The sequence below is a fragment of the Danio rerio genome, chromosome 10, assembly GCF_049306965.1.
Source record: "Danio rerio strain Tuebingen ecotype United States chromosome 10, GRCz12tu, whole genome shotgun sequence".
NCBI lineage: Eukaryota > Metazoa > Chordata > Actinopteri > Cypriniformes > Danionidae > Danio > Danio rerio.
Window position 1 is genome coordinate 30,246,873 of NC_133185.1, and position 15,628 is coordinate 30,262,500.

General features: G+C 37.3%; 1 protein-coding gene across 4 annotated transcripts in view; it reads left to right on the top strand.

Annotated features, from left to right (window-relative positions):
• The window catches only part of grm5a (glutamate receptor, metabotropic 5a), a 52,266-nt gene that overhangs the window by 35,052 nt on the left and 1,586 nt on the right, over positions 1-15,628 (top strand). For 3 of the 4 annotated variants that reach the window (XM_073914128.1, XM_073914127.1, XM_009305305.5), the window contains 3 exons: positions 607-733; positions 6,933-7,872; positions 12,886-15,628. The exon at positions 12,886-15,628 is cut by the window's right edge and continues 1,586 nt beyond it. In XM_073914128.1, coding sequence (XP_073770229.1) covers positions 607-733; positions 6,933-7,872; positions 12,886-13,759 — 1,941 coding nt within the window. In that variant the 3' untranslated portion in view covers positions 13,760-15,628. 4 annotated transcript variants of the gene reach the window in all.

Sequence of the window (15,628 nt, forward strand, 5' to 3'; positions counted from 1 at the left end):
GACATAAATAAATACATTTATTGTTTTTCAAATATCTCCCAAGTGATGTTTAACAAGCATGGACATTTCACAGTATCTTCATGGTATTTTATTTAATATTGTTTCTTCTGTTTTATTCTTCTTTCTTATTTAATTTAGTTTGGCTAGAAATAAAGAAATTTTAACAAAAATTGATATCAATATTATTAGCCCCTTAAGAATGTTTCATTGACTACAGAACAAATTGTTCAGTTGTCTCCATTGTCCAATGACTTGCCTAATTAACCTAACTCGTCTATTTTAATACTAGAATCTTGTTAAATAACTAGTAACAGATTGTGATGTCATCATGGCAAAGACAGAAATAATAAAAAATATTTTAAAATAAGAAATAACATAAAATAAGATTTTTTAATGCTGTCAGAAATGAGAGTATCAAAAATAAACAAATACAACTTTAGAGCTAACAACAGGTCTTTCTTAAAAGATTTAATGGTTATCTCATGTTAGTAACCGCAAACCAAACTTGGTTGTCACTGAACAGCAGTGTATTGCAACCACCCACAACACTTTGAGAGCGAAATCTATAACTTACATAACCTGACCTCTCTATCCTGACCCCCTCAGGTTATCCGTAAAGGAGAGGTGAGCTGCTGCTGGACCTGCACTCCATGTAAAGAAAACGAGTTTGTGTTTGACGAATACACCTGCCGAGCATGTGAGCTTGGATCCTGGCCTACAGACGACCTTACAGGTAATTCCACATCCACTTTCGGAGCAAAATATTCTTTTACACACGATTCTCCAACTCACACAACAGCCACACGAGCATCTCATTCTGGACGACAGCGTGTGATATAAGTATCTGGGTCACGGAAGAACATAGGAGACCCATTTATCTCTTAGAGCGTTATTTGAGAATCTGGACCATGGCAACTTAATGCCAAAAACAGAGATTTGGACTTGGCAGGGGTCCCGTCTAAATGTTCCAGAATTGCTGTCAAGCATGAGCCCTGAAGCAGCAGACGCTCAGCGTGGAGCATTACTGAGAGCCGAGACCGCTCTGCTGTTCATGCACCATCACAAATGACCATTTTTGACATTTAGTAGCAGGTGCTTTTGAGTTGGAGTACCTGCGATTATTTTTTAATTGCTTGGTTGTTGGAGTTTATATCGGGGTTTGCAGTATTTATGCACTCTACAAAGACAATGATTTACTAAAAGAGGTGATGAACATGAAACTAGAGGAGAAATCTAAATAAATCTAAAAAATAAAAATAAAAAAAGCAGCTGTAGTCTCCCTGTATAATTAACCTTCAAAATGCATTCAAAATCTGCACATGATTTACACTGGCCACTTTATTAGGTACACCTGTCCAACTGCTTGTTAATGTATAACACTCATCACAATCACATGGCAGAAACTCAATGTATTTAGGCATGTAGACAGGGTCAAGACGATATGCTGGATTTCAAACCGAGCATCAGAATGGGGAAGAAAGGTGATTTAATTGACTTTGAACGTGGCATGATTGTTGGTGCCAGACTGACTGGACTGAGTATTTCAGAAACTGCTGATCTACTGGGATTTTCCTGCACAACCATCTCTAGGGTTTACAGAAGATGGTCCGAAAAAGAGAAAATATCCAGTGAGCGTCAGGTCTGTGCGCGCAAATGCCTTGTTGATGCCTGAATTCAAAGGACATTGACCAGACTGGTTTGAGCTGATAGAAATGCAACATTAACTCAAATATTCACTTATTACAATCGAGGTATGCAGAAGAGCATCTCTGAAGGTACAACACATCGAACCTTGAGGCAGATGAGCTACAGCAGCAGAAGACCACACCGGGTGCCACTCCAGTCAGCTAAGAACAGGAAACTGAGACTAAAATTCACACAGGCTCACCAAAATTGTACAATAGAAGACTGGAAAAACGTAGACTGGTCTGATGAGTCTCGATTTTTGTTGAGACAACTGGATGGTGGGGTCAGAATTTTGGCGTCAACAACATGAAAGCATGGATCCATCCTGCCTTGTATCAACAGTTCAGGCTGGAGGAGGTGGTGTAATGGTGTGGGGGATATTTTCTTGGCACACTTTGGGCCCATTAGTACACAGCCTACCTGAGTATTGTTGCTGACCATGTCCATCCCTTTGTGACCACAGTGTACCCATGAAGATTCATTATTTTATAAAATAGTAGTAACTTAATATTATTCAGTTAAACTTGTTTGCTGAACAGTAGCTTTAGATAATGTGAAAATTAAATGATGTGATTTTCAGTTTAAACTGTTAGTGTTTTATTAATACACTTTTTAATTTATAAATAAAATATTAATAATTCTTTGGAATTTAAAATTATGCACGAACCACACCAAAACACATGTCAGACATTATAGAGCATGAAAGTTTAACATTTTTTGTTTTAGAATTCTAATATATGGCAGTAAATACAAATTACAAGAAAAAAAAAATTATTTCACAAACGTAAAATATGTGCAATATGCAACATATTTAAAAACATTGCAAAAATGTATGTTTATATATATATATATATATATATATATATATATATATATATATATATATATTTAACCATTGCACTAAAATAAAATGGCCACTTTATTAGGTACACTTTACTAGTACTGGGTCGGACTCCCTTTTGCCTTTAGAACTGCCTTAATCCTTTGTGGCATAGTATCAACAAGGTACTGTAAATATTTCTCAGAGATTTTGGTCTATATTGACATGATTGCATCACGCAATTTCTGCAGATTTGTCAGCTGCACATTTATGATGTGAATCTCCCTTTTCACTGCATCCCAAAGGTGCTTTATTGGATTGAGTTCTGGTGACTGTGGAGACCAACTGAATACAGTGAACTCATTGTCATGTTCAAGAAACCAGTCTGAGATAATTCGTGCTTTATGACATCATTTGTTATCGTGCTGGAAGTAGCCATCAGAAGATGGGTACACTGTGGTCATAAAGGGATGGACATGGTCAGCAACAATACTCACAGGTAGGCTGTGACATGATGCTCAATTGGTATTATGGGCCCAAAGTGTGCCAAGAAAATATCCCCCACACCATTACACCACCACCACCGGCCTGAATCGTTGATACAAGGCAGGTTGGATTCGTGCTTTCATAATGCTGACACCAAATTCTGACCCTACCATTCAATTGTCGCAGCAGAAATCGAGACTGTGCAAATTGTAGCCTCAGTTTCCTGATCTTAGCTAAAAGAAGTGGTAGCCGGTGCGGTCTTCTGCTGCTGTAGCCCATCCGCCTCAAGGTTGGATGTGTTATGCATTCAGAGATGCGCTTCAGCATACCTCGGTTGTAATGAGTGGTTATTTGAGTTACTGTTGCCTTATATTTTCTTATATTTACATTATACTTATATTTTCTCTTTTTTGGACCATTCTCTGTAAAGCCTATAGATGGTTGTGCGTGAAAATACCAGTAGATTAGCAGTTTCTGAAATACTCAGACCAGTACGTCTGGCACCAACAACCATGCCACATTCAAAGTCACTTAAATCCCCTTTTCTTCCCCATTCTGATGCTCAGTTTAAACTGCAGCAGATCATCTTGATCATGTCCGCATGCCTAAATGCATTGAGTTGCTGCCATGTGATTGGCTGATTAGAAATTTGCGTTAACAAGCAGTTGTCCAGGTGTCCCTAATAAAGTGGCTGGTAAGTGTAGGTAATATATTTTGGTGCATTTAAACAAAACACATTTATTAAACTAATGTATTTATTAAAATAATATTTTAGTCACTGGGCATTTTTAGAAATAAAAAGATTCTAAATTTTAATTCTTGTGAAATATGGGAAAAAAGTTATAAAATTACGACATTTCTAAATAAATGTATAATTTTTTGTTTCTCTCGAATTTTGCTCTTTTAAAAAATGTTATTTAATATTTTTCCCTAACATATCAATTTGGTTGTACTAATTTTGAGCCATTATCATGAGTTACTTTCTTAGATTAGCTCTAGATTTGGCTTTAGTTTTCTAATGTTTATGGACACATTTAATAATGTAAAACTTCCTAAAGAAACTATTTGTGAGGGGTGTACTCAAATATCTTGAGCACAGTATGTTTCATGACAATCAACATTACACAGTGCCAGACGTCTGTGAGATATAGTGAAGCTAAATATATTTTTCAAAAGGTTTTTGACAATAATAACTAAAAATATTGTGGGATTACGATGTGATAATGAATTGCTCTAAAACACTAAACATTCACCCGTTTTATAATTATAGGAAATATGAAAGATGTTTTGAGGGCCTTGCAAAGTTTTGTTCCCTTATAAAAATCAATGCTGTTTTTTGATCCAAATCAAGACTTAGTTTCATCCCCATTCACTGTTTGTTGATGCAAATCGCACAAGCTAAATATATCAGTGCTTGTTGGTGTCAGTCTCTAATGCATAATGCATGCCGCTTGTTTGAACGAATGGTTTTGTTTGTTTTTGCCAATTCTTTTTGTTTATAAAGCTGTACGGTAATTCAGCCACGAGTTTTACCATGTCATCTGCATAATGAAGGATGTTCTCTGTGCGATTTTTAATGCCACACATCAATGATCCTGAATAATCAAAGACACTGGCATTACACCAACTTGCTCAGTTATGATAAATAATGTTTGCACTGCACATAGATCTTCATGCACTATAATTGCTAGCCCTGAAGTGAAAACATTTTATTTGAAGTTCCGGGACAGTCACATTAATGCAGGGTTCGAGAGTAAGGACTGCCTGACGGATAAACACTGGGGACAGTTGACAAAGCTTAGCTCTCATGTCTTTTTGCACTCATATGGACAAAATAAACACACAAATGTCCACATATGTCCTGTTAGTTATGTCTTAAACAATTGTGCATAAAAATAAGTGAAGAGTTGAGCTAGAAATCTGACGTGTACCATTATTATTGATCTGCGTTTCCAAAAACCATTGTTAGGCAACTAAGGTCGCAAGGTTCCATCGTTAAAAACATAGTTCGTTAATTTGGCAATTCCCAAAACCATCGTTCCAATGAACATTCGCAAACTGTGTAGCAAACATGTATGCTTGCAATTACATCTCTAGAGCTGTAGTTAGAAGCATAGTTCCTGGCTGTGTTCTATTCCCAGTTATCCACCTATGCCCTATTTCTTTATAATGTTCCAACATTCAAACTTGTAATGGTTTAAAGAGCCCCTATTGTACATTTAAAAGGGTCATATTTTGGTTTTAAGGGTCTCCAACAACATACTGATATGCATGCAAGGTCAAAAAATACTTTGATTGTCGTATAATAGCGTTATGTTGTCTTTGGGAAACACACCCCAGTTCATCAGGGTCAGTGAAAGCAACCTAATATATTGTAAACACTGATATGACATTAATCAACCTACAAAAGGGAAATGCTCCTTTAAGCCCAGTTAAACTGTTAGTTTACTTTAGTTCCAAACCTATTAAAACAGGATTTTTTTTCTTTTCTGTTGAACACAAAAAAAGATATATTGAAAAAAAAAACAGCCATTAACTTTCATAGTATTTGTATTACTAGTTACTACTATTACTATCACATAGTATTGTTCCTACTACACTGTAAAACCCAAAAAGTTAAGGTAACTCAAACCATTTGAGGAAACTGATTGCAACAAACCATTCAAGTTCAAAAACTGATCTTAATGAGTACTTTGAATTTAATCCATTTGAGTAAACGAAGCAATTTAAGCACAGTAAAACCCAAAATATGAAGAGAACTCAAACCAACTGAGTACTGTGCAACCCAATAAGTTAAACACCCATTTCATTTGATAAAGTTGACTGGTGGGTTTTACAGTGTATGGATGTCAATGGCTGCTTTTTTCAACATTCTTCAAAATATCTTTTTGTGTTTAACAAAATAAAAAAAAATTATAAAGTTTTAATCACCTTGCAACTACTGAGGCAATTATTTTTGACCGTTTCATTTTTGTAGTTTGGTATCTTTGTTAAAATAAAATCCATAAAGCTATAGTGCCCTGACGTTTACTAAATGTGTGTATCTTTCATTCTAACATTGCTTTTTTATTAAAATGACAAAAACAAAAGAGTTTTGAGTATTTTAACCTTGAATGCCTATCATGTTTTTTTTATGTGCCTTCGAACATGTGTGCCTCTTACTAGCAACTTTCTGCTAACAGCTTACAGCAAAAACATTACTTCAGACATGACTTTCAAACTTCCCCTGTTTACCTGAAAAAGTTAGGTATGCACCTTCACGGTCTAGTAACTTATAAACAATAACATCTTATATTGCAAAAAATGATTGTACATTTAGTGTAGTGACTTCATCAAATATGAAGACAAATATGATGGAAAATCTTAATAGAAGCTTCAAATTTAAATATGACGTGACACAAATTCAATTCAGTACGGTCATATATGAATGATTCATTCTAGTAGTTCCAGTACTCTGGCAGTTCCCTGGCTCCTGTGAAGTGTTTTGAAATGTGCATTTTTTATTTGACGTGTGATGTAATCTCAACTAAAAAATAAAGAGAGGGTGGGACATAAAGTAGCTCCTCCCCTTTTAAAATAACAGCCAATAGCATTTAGTTTTTTTTATCACAGATTTGCCCGTGAGAGTGGTTGGGATCAAACATCAAATGAAAAGCAAATAAGAAGTGTCTTGAAGGGGCGGGGCATGTCAGATATTAGAGAGCCTTTGATTGGTCAAGATTTAATGAGAAACTGAAGTATTTCCATTTAAGCAGAAGTGACAAACTTCAAGCTTTAGATGTTTATATGCTTTTATATTATCCAAACGCACATTTTGTCACTGTTTTGGAGCACACTAGCTAATCGATATGCTTAAGACTAACCAACTGAAACTAGCATCTACTTCTTTTATTTTTAATTTGACTGGACTTTTAATTTATGTTTAAATTCCTTTCCACAGGTTGTGAGCGAATCCCGGTGCAGTACCTTCAGTGGGGAGATCCTGAGCCCATTGCTGCTGTGGTCTTTGCCTGCCTTGGCCTGCTAGCCACCATCTTCGTCACTTTGGTCTTCGTCAGGTTTCACGACACACCGGTGGTGAAGTCCTCCAGCAGAGAGCTGTGCTTCATCATCCTGGCTGGCATCTGTTTGGGCTATCTGTGTACCTTCTGCCTCATTGCCAAGCCACACGTTGCCTACTGTTACTTGCAGAGGCTGGGCATCGGGCTCTCGCCGGCCATGAGCTACTCGGCACTGGTCACCAAAACCAACCGCATCGCCCGCATCCTCGCTGGCAGCAAGAAGAAGATCTGCACCAAGAAGCCTCGTTTCATGAGTGCCTGCGCCCAGCTGGTCATCGCCTTCATCCTGATCTTGATTCAGCTGGGCATCATCGTGGCACTCTTCATCATGGAGCCACCACAGGTGATCTACGACTATCCGTCCATCCGCGAGGTGCACCTCATCTGCAATACCACAACCCTCGGAGTAGTGGCGCCGCTGGGCTACAACGGACTGCTCATCCTGAGCTGCACCTTCTACGCCTTCAAGACCCGCAACGTCCCCGCCAATTTTAATGAAGCCAAATACATCGCATTCACCATGTACACCACCTGCATTATCTGGCTGGCGTTCGTGCCAATTTATTTCGGTTCAAACTACAAGATAATCACGATGTGCTTCTCTGTTAGCCTCAGCGCCACCACTGCGCTGTGCTGCATGTTTGTGCCCAAAGTCTACATCATGCTGGCCAAGCCTGAGAGGAACGTACGCAGCGCTTTCACCACATCCACCGTTGTGAGGATGCACGTGGGAGATGGGAAATCTGCCTCGGCTGCTAGCCGCTCTAGCAGTTTGGCCAACCTGTTCAGACGGCGACCCTCTGGCACAGACACGGTCAGGTCAGTTTGAGAGCAGTATTATTTTAGTATTGTTTAGATATAATCATACTTACGTTTTAAAACTTCTATTATTTGAAGTGCACATATAATTTTTATTAGGGATGTCCCGATGAGTTTTTTTTTGCCCTTGAGTCCAAGTTTGAGTCATTTGATTTTGAGTATTTACCGAGACCGAAACCTGATCCGATACTTCTGTAATTCATAAAAAAAGAATAAAGAAAAGCAAAGATCCAGGATGTTCCTTATTTTTTATTTATTTCGCCTAATTTTAACACTCAACAACCCCGTTAACAAACAAAGCACTTCTATTTTTGCACCACAGGTTTACATATATCACAGTTTGCTATGGCAATGTTGTCGTCATCGACTTTATAATACCTCCAGACCGCAGAAATTCTCGCACTTTCCACTTCAAGCTGCTTCCATGTGCCGGCATTTAACCAATAACATCTATGCAACAAATTGATGTCATACCACACACATTGCTTTTGTTTGAAGTCAAGAAAGAGGTCTAAGTCTGTGCCACCACATAACTCTAGATGTGTTAAAAAATAATAAAAGTAAATAAATGTATGTTTGTATATTTATATTCAAATCCTGATTGGGAGGTAACGTCCGATTCCGATCGAGTCTGAAACCGTGTGATCGGGCCCATTTTCCAATTACATGATCAGATCTGGACATCCCTAACTTCTATTATTATTTTGTATTATTTTTTAATGACCAATTAAAAAGTCTTGGTCACACTTTACAATACGGTTTCATTAGTTAATGATGGTTCATATATTAATTAACATGAACAGTATAAACAGTACTTGAACAGCATGTTTTATGTATTATTAAAATCCATATTCATGCTTGTTAACATTAGTTAATGCACTGTGAGTTAACACGAACTAACAACGAAAAACACAAACTATAGCATAGATGAGCATATACTGTAATCATTTTTTTTGTCCATTGTTTGTTTGTGTTCGTGAATACACTAACATTAACTAATACAAACTTATTGCAAAGTGTTACCATCTTTCATTAAATTTGGTTAAAGTGGATTTAAGGTGTCTTATTTTGCAATTGACTAAAAACTGAAAACTTTGGCTATTTACAGTTTTTCTCCGTGGCTTTGGTGCATTTCTCACAACACTATTTTCATTTGCACAACAGTTAATGTGTTTCTCAAAACAATTAGAACAAACTGCAACACCTAACTGATAACTTGCAAAAGCGTGTCACTTGATCAAAATGGATAGCTGATTCCTCAAAAGCAAGTATTGATGTCAATGAAAGTGTCAGTGTCATCAAGATGAAAAGTTCTGACACCATTGTTCATCAACAAGATAGTCAAATGGCTTTGTCATGTTTTCATTATGACAGTTTTCTAATGCATAAAAGTCAGATGTTGGTGACACTTCCTGAAACTGCTCAAGACAGCACTATATACTATTTGCACAGCCATTTGAAAACTACAGTAACATTAGACATCACTGCATTTAGTAAGGCATCTGAGTACAAGACACTGAATATGTATGTTTCACATTTTTACTGCATATACTCTACAATTCTAATTTATTCACATCATTGTGCAAAAGAATAAATACACTCTTATTTACAACAAACATAATCTTCCTTTGGAAAGAGCTGTGCACAACAGTAAACAATATTGCAGTACATATTGGAACTAAACCTGCAACATGCATAGGTCTGTAAATCATTCATCAAATTGTTCAATTTAGAAGACATTTTTAGAAAAAAAAATGTTTTTTTTTAATAAAAATAGCTTGACAGATTTTGACAACTAGTTCAACATTTTTGTATGTAAAGACTCAAGTATTGAAATGAGGACTATTAGTTTTATATGGAATGACTATTCAGCATTTACAAGTTTAGTTCATTTTGACTGACATGACCTAAGCAAATGATAATGTTATAAAACAGCAGAGAGTTGAAAGCAGTTGATGCATGCCCAAATACATTTGCAATTTGTTGGAAGGAATGAGAAACTGCTACTATGATGTGCACAAATGAATTGTTTTGAGAAATGCATTAACTGTTGTGTAAATCTAAATAGTTTTGTGAGAAATGCACCAGTGACTGAGAAAAACTATCACAGTTAAAAAAAAAAATTTTATTCTTTAAATAGCTGATTTTAAGGTGCAAGATTTTGTGTGATAGTTATGTTTTTCAAAAACATGATTTTGAGAATCATGCACACATTTTACATGTTCAGTTTATAGGCATGTGCGAGTACTTGATGACCAAAACAAGAGTGGTGGACTACAGGACAGTATGTGTGCAGGCATGTAGTGTTTTTTTACAAAGTTGCATAACAACCCCTACTAGCCTGGCATGCATAAAACTACCTTTTCAATAAACAGTTTTTATCAATATACAGTTGAAGTCAGAATTATTAAACCCCCCTTGATTTTTTACTTTATTATTATTATTATTTTATTTATTTATTTATTTCATTTTTAGATATTTCCCAAATAATGTTTAGTAGAGCAAGGGAATTTTCACAGTATGTCTGATAATATTTTTTTCTTCTAGTAAAAGTCTTATTTGTTTTATTTAGGCTAGAATAAAAGCAGTTTTAATTATTTTAAACACCATTTTAAGGTCAATATTAGCAGCCCCTTTAAGCTATATTTTTTTCAATTGTCTACAGAACAAACCATCGTTAAACAATAACTTGCCTAATTACCCTAACCGGCTAAAATAAATCAGTTATTAAAAATGAGTTATTAAAACTATTATGTTTAGAAATGTGTTGAAAAAAAATCTTCTTTCCATTAAACAAAAATTGGGGGAAAAATAAACAGGGGGCGAATAATTCTGACTTTAACTGTATATCAATGCTGATGTCTGTATGCAAAACATTTTCAAAAATGAAATAAAAATACTTGGTCATAAGTTTTTTTTATCCAACTAACCAAAGTTGGGAATTGACAAACACTTTTTCCCCCTTTTTCCTTCATGCTTCTTTGAAATTCTTCAGTTTAATTGGATTCACACCGAATGAATTTAAGGATAACGAGGCATGATGTGTCAATTATTTTGTATGTCATTTTTGAAAATTCTTTTTTTTCCTCTTTATAATTTAGTTACCGCTCTTGATTGCAGAAGAAGCCGCTTCTGACTAATTAAATAAATAAAGCTCACATTAAATCTGTTTATCTCTCAGTAATGCCTGCCAAAGACTCGCTTTTGAGGATGAAAATGAGTTTAGACTGAAAAGGAATCAACTCCCCAACTGAGCATTTTTAGAGCACATTAAAAAAAGCCAATATTCCTTCTCGAAAGAGAAAAAGAGCCCCAACCAATTACCCCGTCTGCCTGTGAATCATTCCTGGAGTTTGGTGCATGTGGGTCGATGGGTCCCCAGGTGCATTACAACAGAAGTTAGAGATTTGCTGTCTGACGTACAGGACTGGATGAGGTTGGTAATTGTGCTGGAATGGATGGATTGGGATGGTTAATGGCACGGTCATTTCTCTTGCCTTTCAGCTCTAATGATACACTCTGGCAAGGGGACATAGAGGCCGTGTGGGGTGTGTGGGGAGAAAGTCCCTTTTCGGTTTTTAAAACAAGGTGATTCTGTGCTCTTAATGAATCCCAAAGTTGGTAAATGAACTCTAAATGTGTTGTGTTGAAAGTGCTGGAAAGGACAGCTGTTCAACTGGCTTGCACTGTAGCATTGTTTCCATGACAATCAAGTCTGTCAGTATAATGAGACACACGGCTGTCTGCCTCCTGTTATAATGTAAAAGCACTATGTTGTCATGTAGATATATCAGCTTTTTATTATTGTTATTATGATGGTTTGAGAAAGCCAGACTGTCATACAGACTTAAGGTTCTGCTCATTTAACTCAGACTACCAATCTACCAATCACTGACCTTTCAATTAACTAGCCACACCCTAGCAACCACTTACGGTACCATAGCAACTGTCCCATAGACTTCCTATATACAAAACTGCTATTGACTTTACATTGGACATACTAACAACATAACAATCCATACTAGCATTAAAGCAATCCATACTAAGAATATACTAATAAACATACTAACATGCTAATTCATACTATAAACATACTAGCAACATGCTAAATGATACTAAATTCATGCAAACAACATGCTAGTTTATACTAGAACCTCTTAGAACTGCCAAACAACACCTTAGCAACCACATAACAACCACTCAGAACACCATAGCAACCACTTAGCAATGACGTAGAACACTTTAACAATCGCCTGGTAACACCTTAGCAACCACCTAGCACACCTCAGCCATCACTCAGAACACCCTAGCACTTGCCTAGCAACGCCTTAGCAACCACCTAGCAACAACCTAAAACACCTTAGCAACCACCTAGAACTCCTTAGCAACCACCTAGCAACACCTTAGCAACCACCTAGCAACAACTGAGAACACCTTAGCAGCCACCTAGAACACCCTAGCAACACCTAAGCAACCAACTAGCAACGCCTTAGCATCCGCCTAGCAACAACCTAAAACACCTTAGCAACCACCTAGAATACCTTAGCAACCGCCTAGCAACACCTTAGCAACCACCTAACAACAACTGAGAAAACCTTAGCAACCACCTAGCAACAACCAAGAACAGCTTAGCAACTGCCAAGCAACACCTTAGCAACAATTCAGAACACCCTAGCAACCACCTAGCAACACCTTATCAACTGCCTAGCAAGAAACATGCTAACCTATATGTAGTTATGACTGTTTTAAACTTCTTAAGAACTTCTAACTTCAAAGTTTCAGGCTAGGCTTACTCAAGCCACCATAAAGTTTGTCTACGAACTTTACTTTTAGTTATTGTTATTGGCTTTTTTTTCAGGAGATTGATGATGTAGCATTTAAAATGTATTTACTGAAATTTATGTCACAAAAACGACATTTTTTTCTATTACTTGTTTAATAATATTCATTTATTTTTGTATTTTGATGTACAATGAATGCATGGAATTCACAATGCTCCCTTATTTTCCGCAGTTCCAATGGCAAAACAGTGACCTGGGCACAGAACGAGAGAAGCTACAGACCCAACCTTTGGAAACGGATCTCAATCCACATCAAGAAAAAAGAAGAAGCCAACCAGACGGCCATTATCAAACCATTCTCAAAGGGCTGCGATCGACCGCCAGACGCGGGAGTGAAACTATCATACGACGGCTCCCAGAAAAACCAACGCTACCCTGTAACCTACCGGCCTCGAACCCCATCACCACTGCCAACCATTTGCCAGCGTCCTTCGATGAAAAGATGCGACGTGGAAGATGGTGAACGTGCGCAAGTAGTAGCCATACCTTCATACCTAACCGAGCGTCTACAACACCAACCATCCTCCATCATGGATCAAATCAGCTGCGTGGTCAGTCAATTCACAGCCAACATCACTGAACTCAACAGCATGATGCTTCCCGGTTCACCACCAGGAACAGCCGTCAACACCACCGCCACCTCCGCCAACCCCCCAAGACCCTGTTCACCATCCTACCGTCACCACCAGCAGGAAAGACCACATCCTACCACCGTCACTACATACGCAGATGTTGTGGCCGCAGCAAACACCACCCCTCGCTCAGCAGTTGGCATCGCCGGTGGCATCATAGCCGGCGGGAGCAGCCGAGCTTCACCCGCCAGCCTTTTTGACAGCACCTATGACTCCTCGTGTGCAGTCAGGACCACTGATTTCGAGGACTTGGGCGTCTTGACACCACCTTCGCCATTTAGAGACTCCTCTGTTGACTCAATCAGCGAGTCTCCAACGTCGCCAGCCTCTGAGCTGCCATTGTGTGAGCCCTGCTCCCCCATATACGACCAGCTGGTGCTGCGCCACTACAGCCAGAGCTCGTCTTCGCTCTGAGAGTTTTTCTGGAGACCAAGAGGCAGCTGCTTAGATCGCAAAATCCTGCTGTAAATGTCAAGGAGTGTAAACTCTTAATATAGAAGCACTCGCAGAGGACATTTTTATGGTGCTTGGAATCCGGCCTGTCCTCGAAAATCCCAATCTGCGTAAGGCACTCCACCAAACGGCTTCTCAGATAATTAGGGATGTACTTGATACTCAAGAGCGCTCTGACTTACTTTTACGATCCTTCTTGGCAAGATGATGGTCAAGCTGGAAGATTTAATAACATTCCAACGACGTCAATCTGGACAGGTGTGTAAAATAACCAATAGCTAAACTCCTGATGTAACTACAGGTGATGTCATTTCCTCTCTCCTGTTGCCTGAACGTCGTGCACGATTCTTCGTAGAAGTGCAAACGTTTGAATGTAGGACCAAATTGAGCCTTCGAGCGCAAAGTAGTTTGTTTAAATATTGGTCATTTGTTTTTTTTCCCTAGCTTAGAGGTTGCATGTTGTGCCACTTCATTTAACTTATAAAAATGATATTTATTATTATATTTTTCATAATAAATCTTATAGAAGTGATGTAAGGGAAGGTTTATTTAGATACTAAAGAAATCAGACACTTTAATGTAGACTGTGTGTCTTTCAGATGGATGAATTTATTGATTTATATCAACATGTCCCAGTTTTACTTTATTCATTTGAAACATGGAATTGGAGTAAAAATGTTTTCTAGACTACCATTCAAAGGTTTGGGTTCAGTAAAATGTCACTTATGAGAATTATTACTTTTATTCAGTGAGGATACATTAAATTGATCATTATATTTTGTTACAGTAAACTTCTGTGTAAAAACATGTTTTAAATAAATGCTGCTGTTTTGCGCTTTCAATTCATTAAAATCCTAATAATAAAATTAAACAGCACAGTTTCAGGATTGATAATGATAATATATTCAAAAAATTCTAAATTACCATTTCTGAAGGATTGTGTAACTAAAGACTTCAAATCTCAAGTCATCAAGTCATCACAGGAATAAATGGTGATAAAATGGTAATAACTAAAAATGTTAATAACATTACTCTGTTTTCATCAAATAAGTGCAGCTTTGGTGAGCATATGTACAGTGGCCGAGAGAGCTGAACGTGCTGCAATTTAAGAAAACGTGCAAATAAAAAAAATAATAATAATAAAACGCCAGCAAATTAAGAAAAGATCTTCATACGATTGACAGCACATGTGCTGCAAATCCTCACAAAGCAAATATTTTTTGTTTAAAAAACGTGCGGCGATTTCACACAAGGCAAACAATTTAATGAAACACACCGCATATTCCCACAAAGCAAACAATATATGAAAACGCTCTGCATTTTCCCACAACACAAACAAATTAATAAAACAGGCTGCAATTTCTCACAACACAAACAAATTACTAAAACTCGCTGCATTTTCTCACAGCGCAAACAAATTTAAAAAACATGCTGCATTTTCCCACAACACAACCAATTTTACGAAAATGCGCTGCATTTTCTCACAATTCAGACAAATTAATAAAACTCGCTGCATTTTCCCACAACACGACCAATTATTGAAAATGCGCTACATTTTCCCACAACTCAAACAAATTAATAAAACTCGCTGCGTTTTCCCACAACGCAAACAAATTAAAAAAACACGCTGCATTTTCTCACAACGCAAACAATTTACAAAAACATGCTACATTTTCCCACAACTCAAACAAATTAATAAAACTCGCTGCATTTTCTCACAACGCAAACAATTTACAAAAACATGCTACATTTTCCCACAACGCAAACAAATTAAAACACGCTGCATTTTCCCACAACGTAAACAAATTAAAAAACATGCTGCATTTTCCC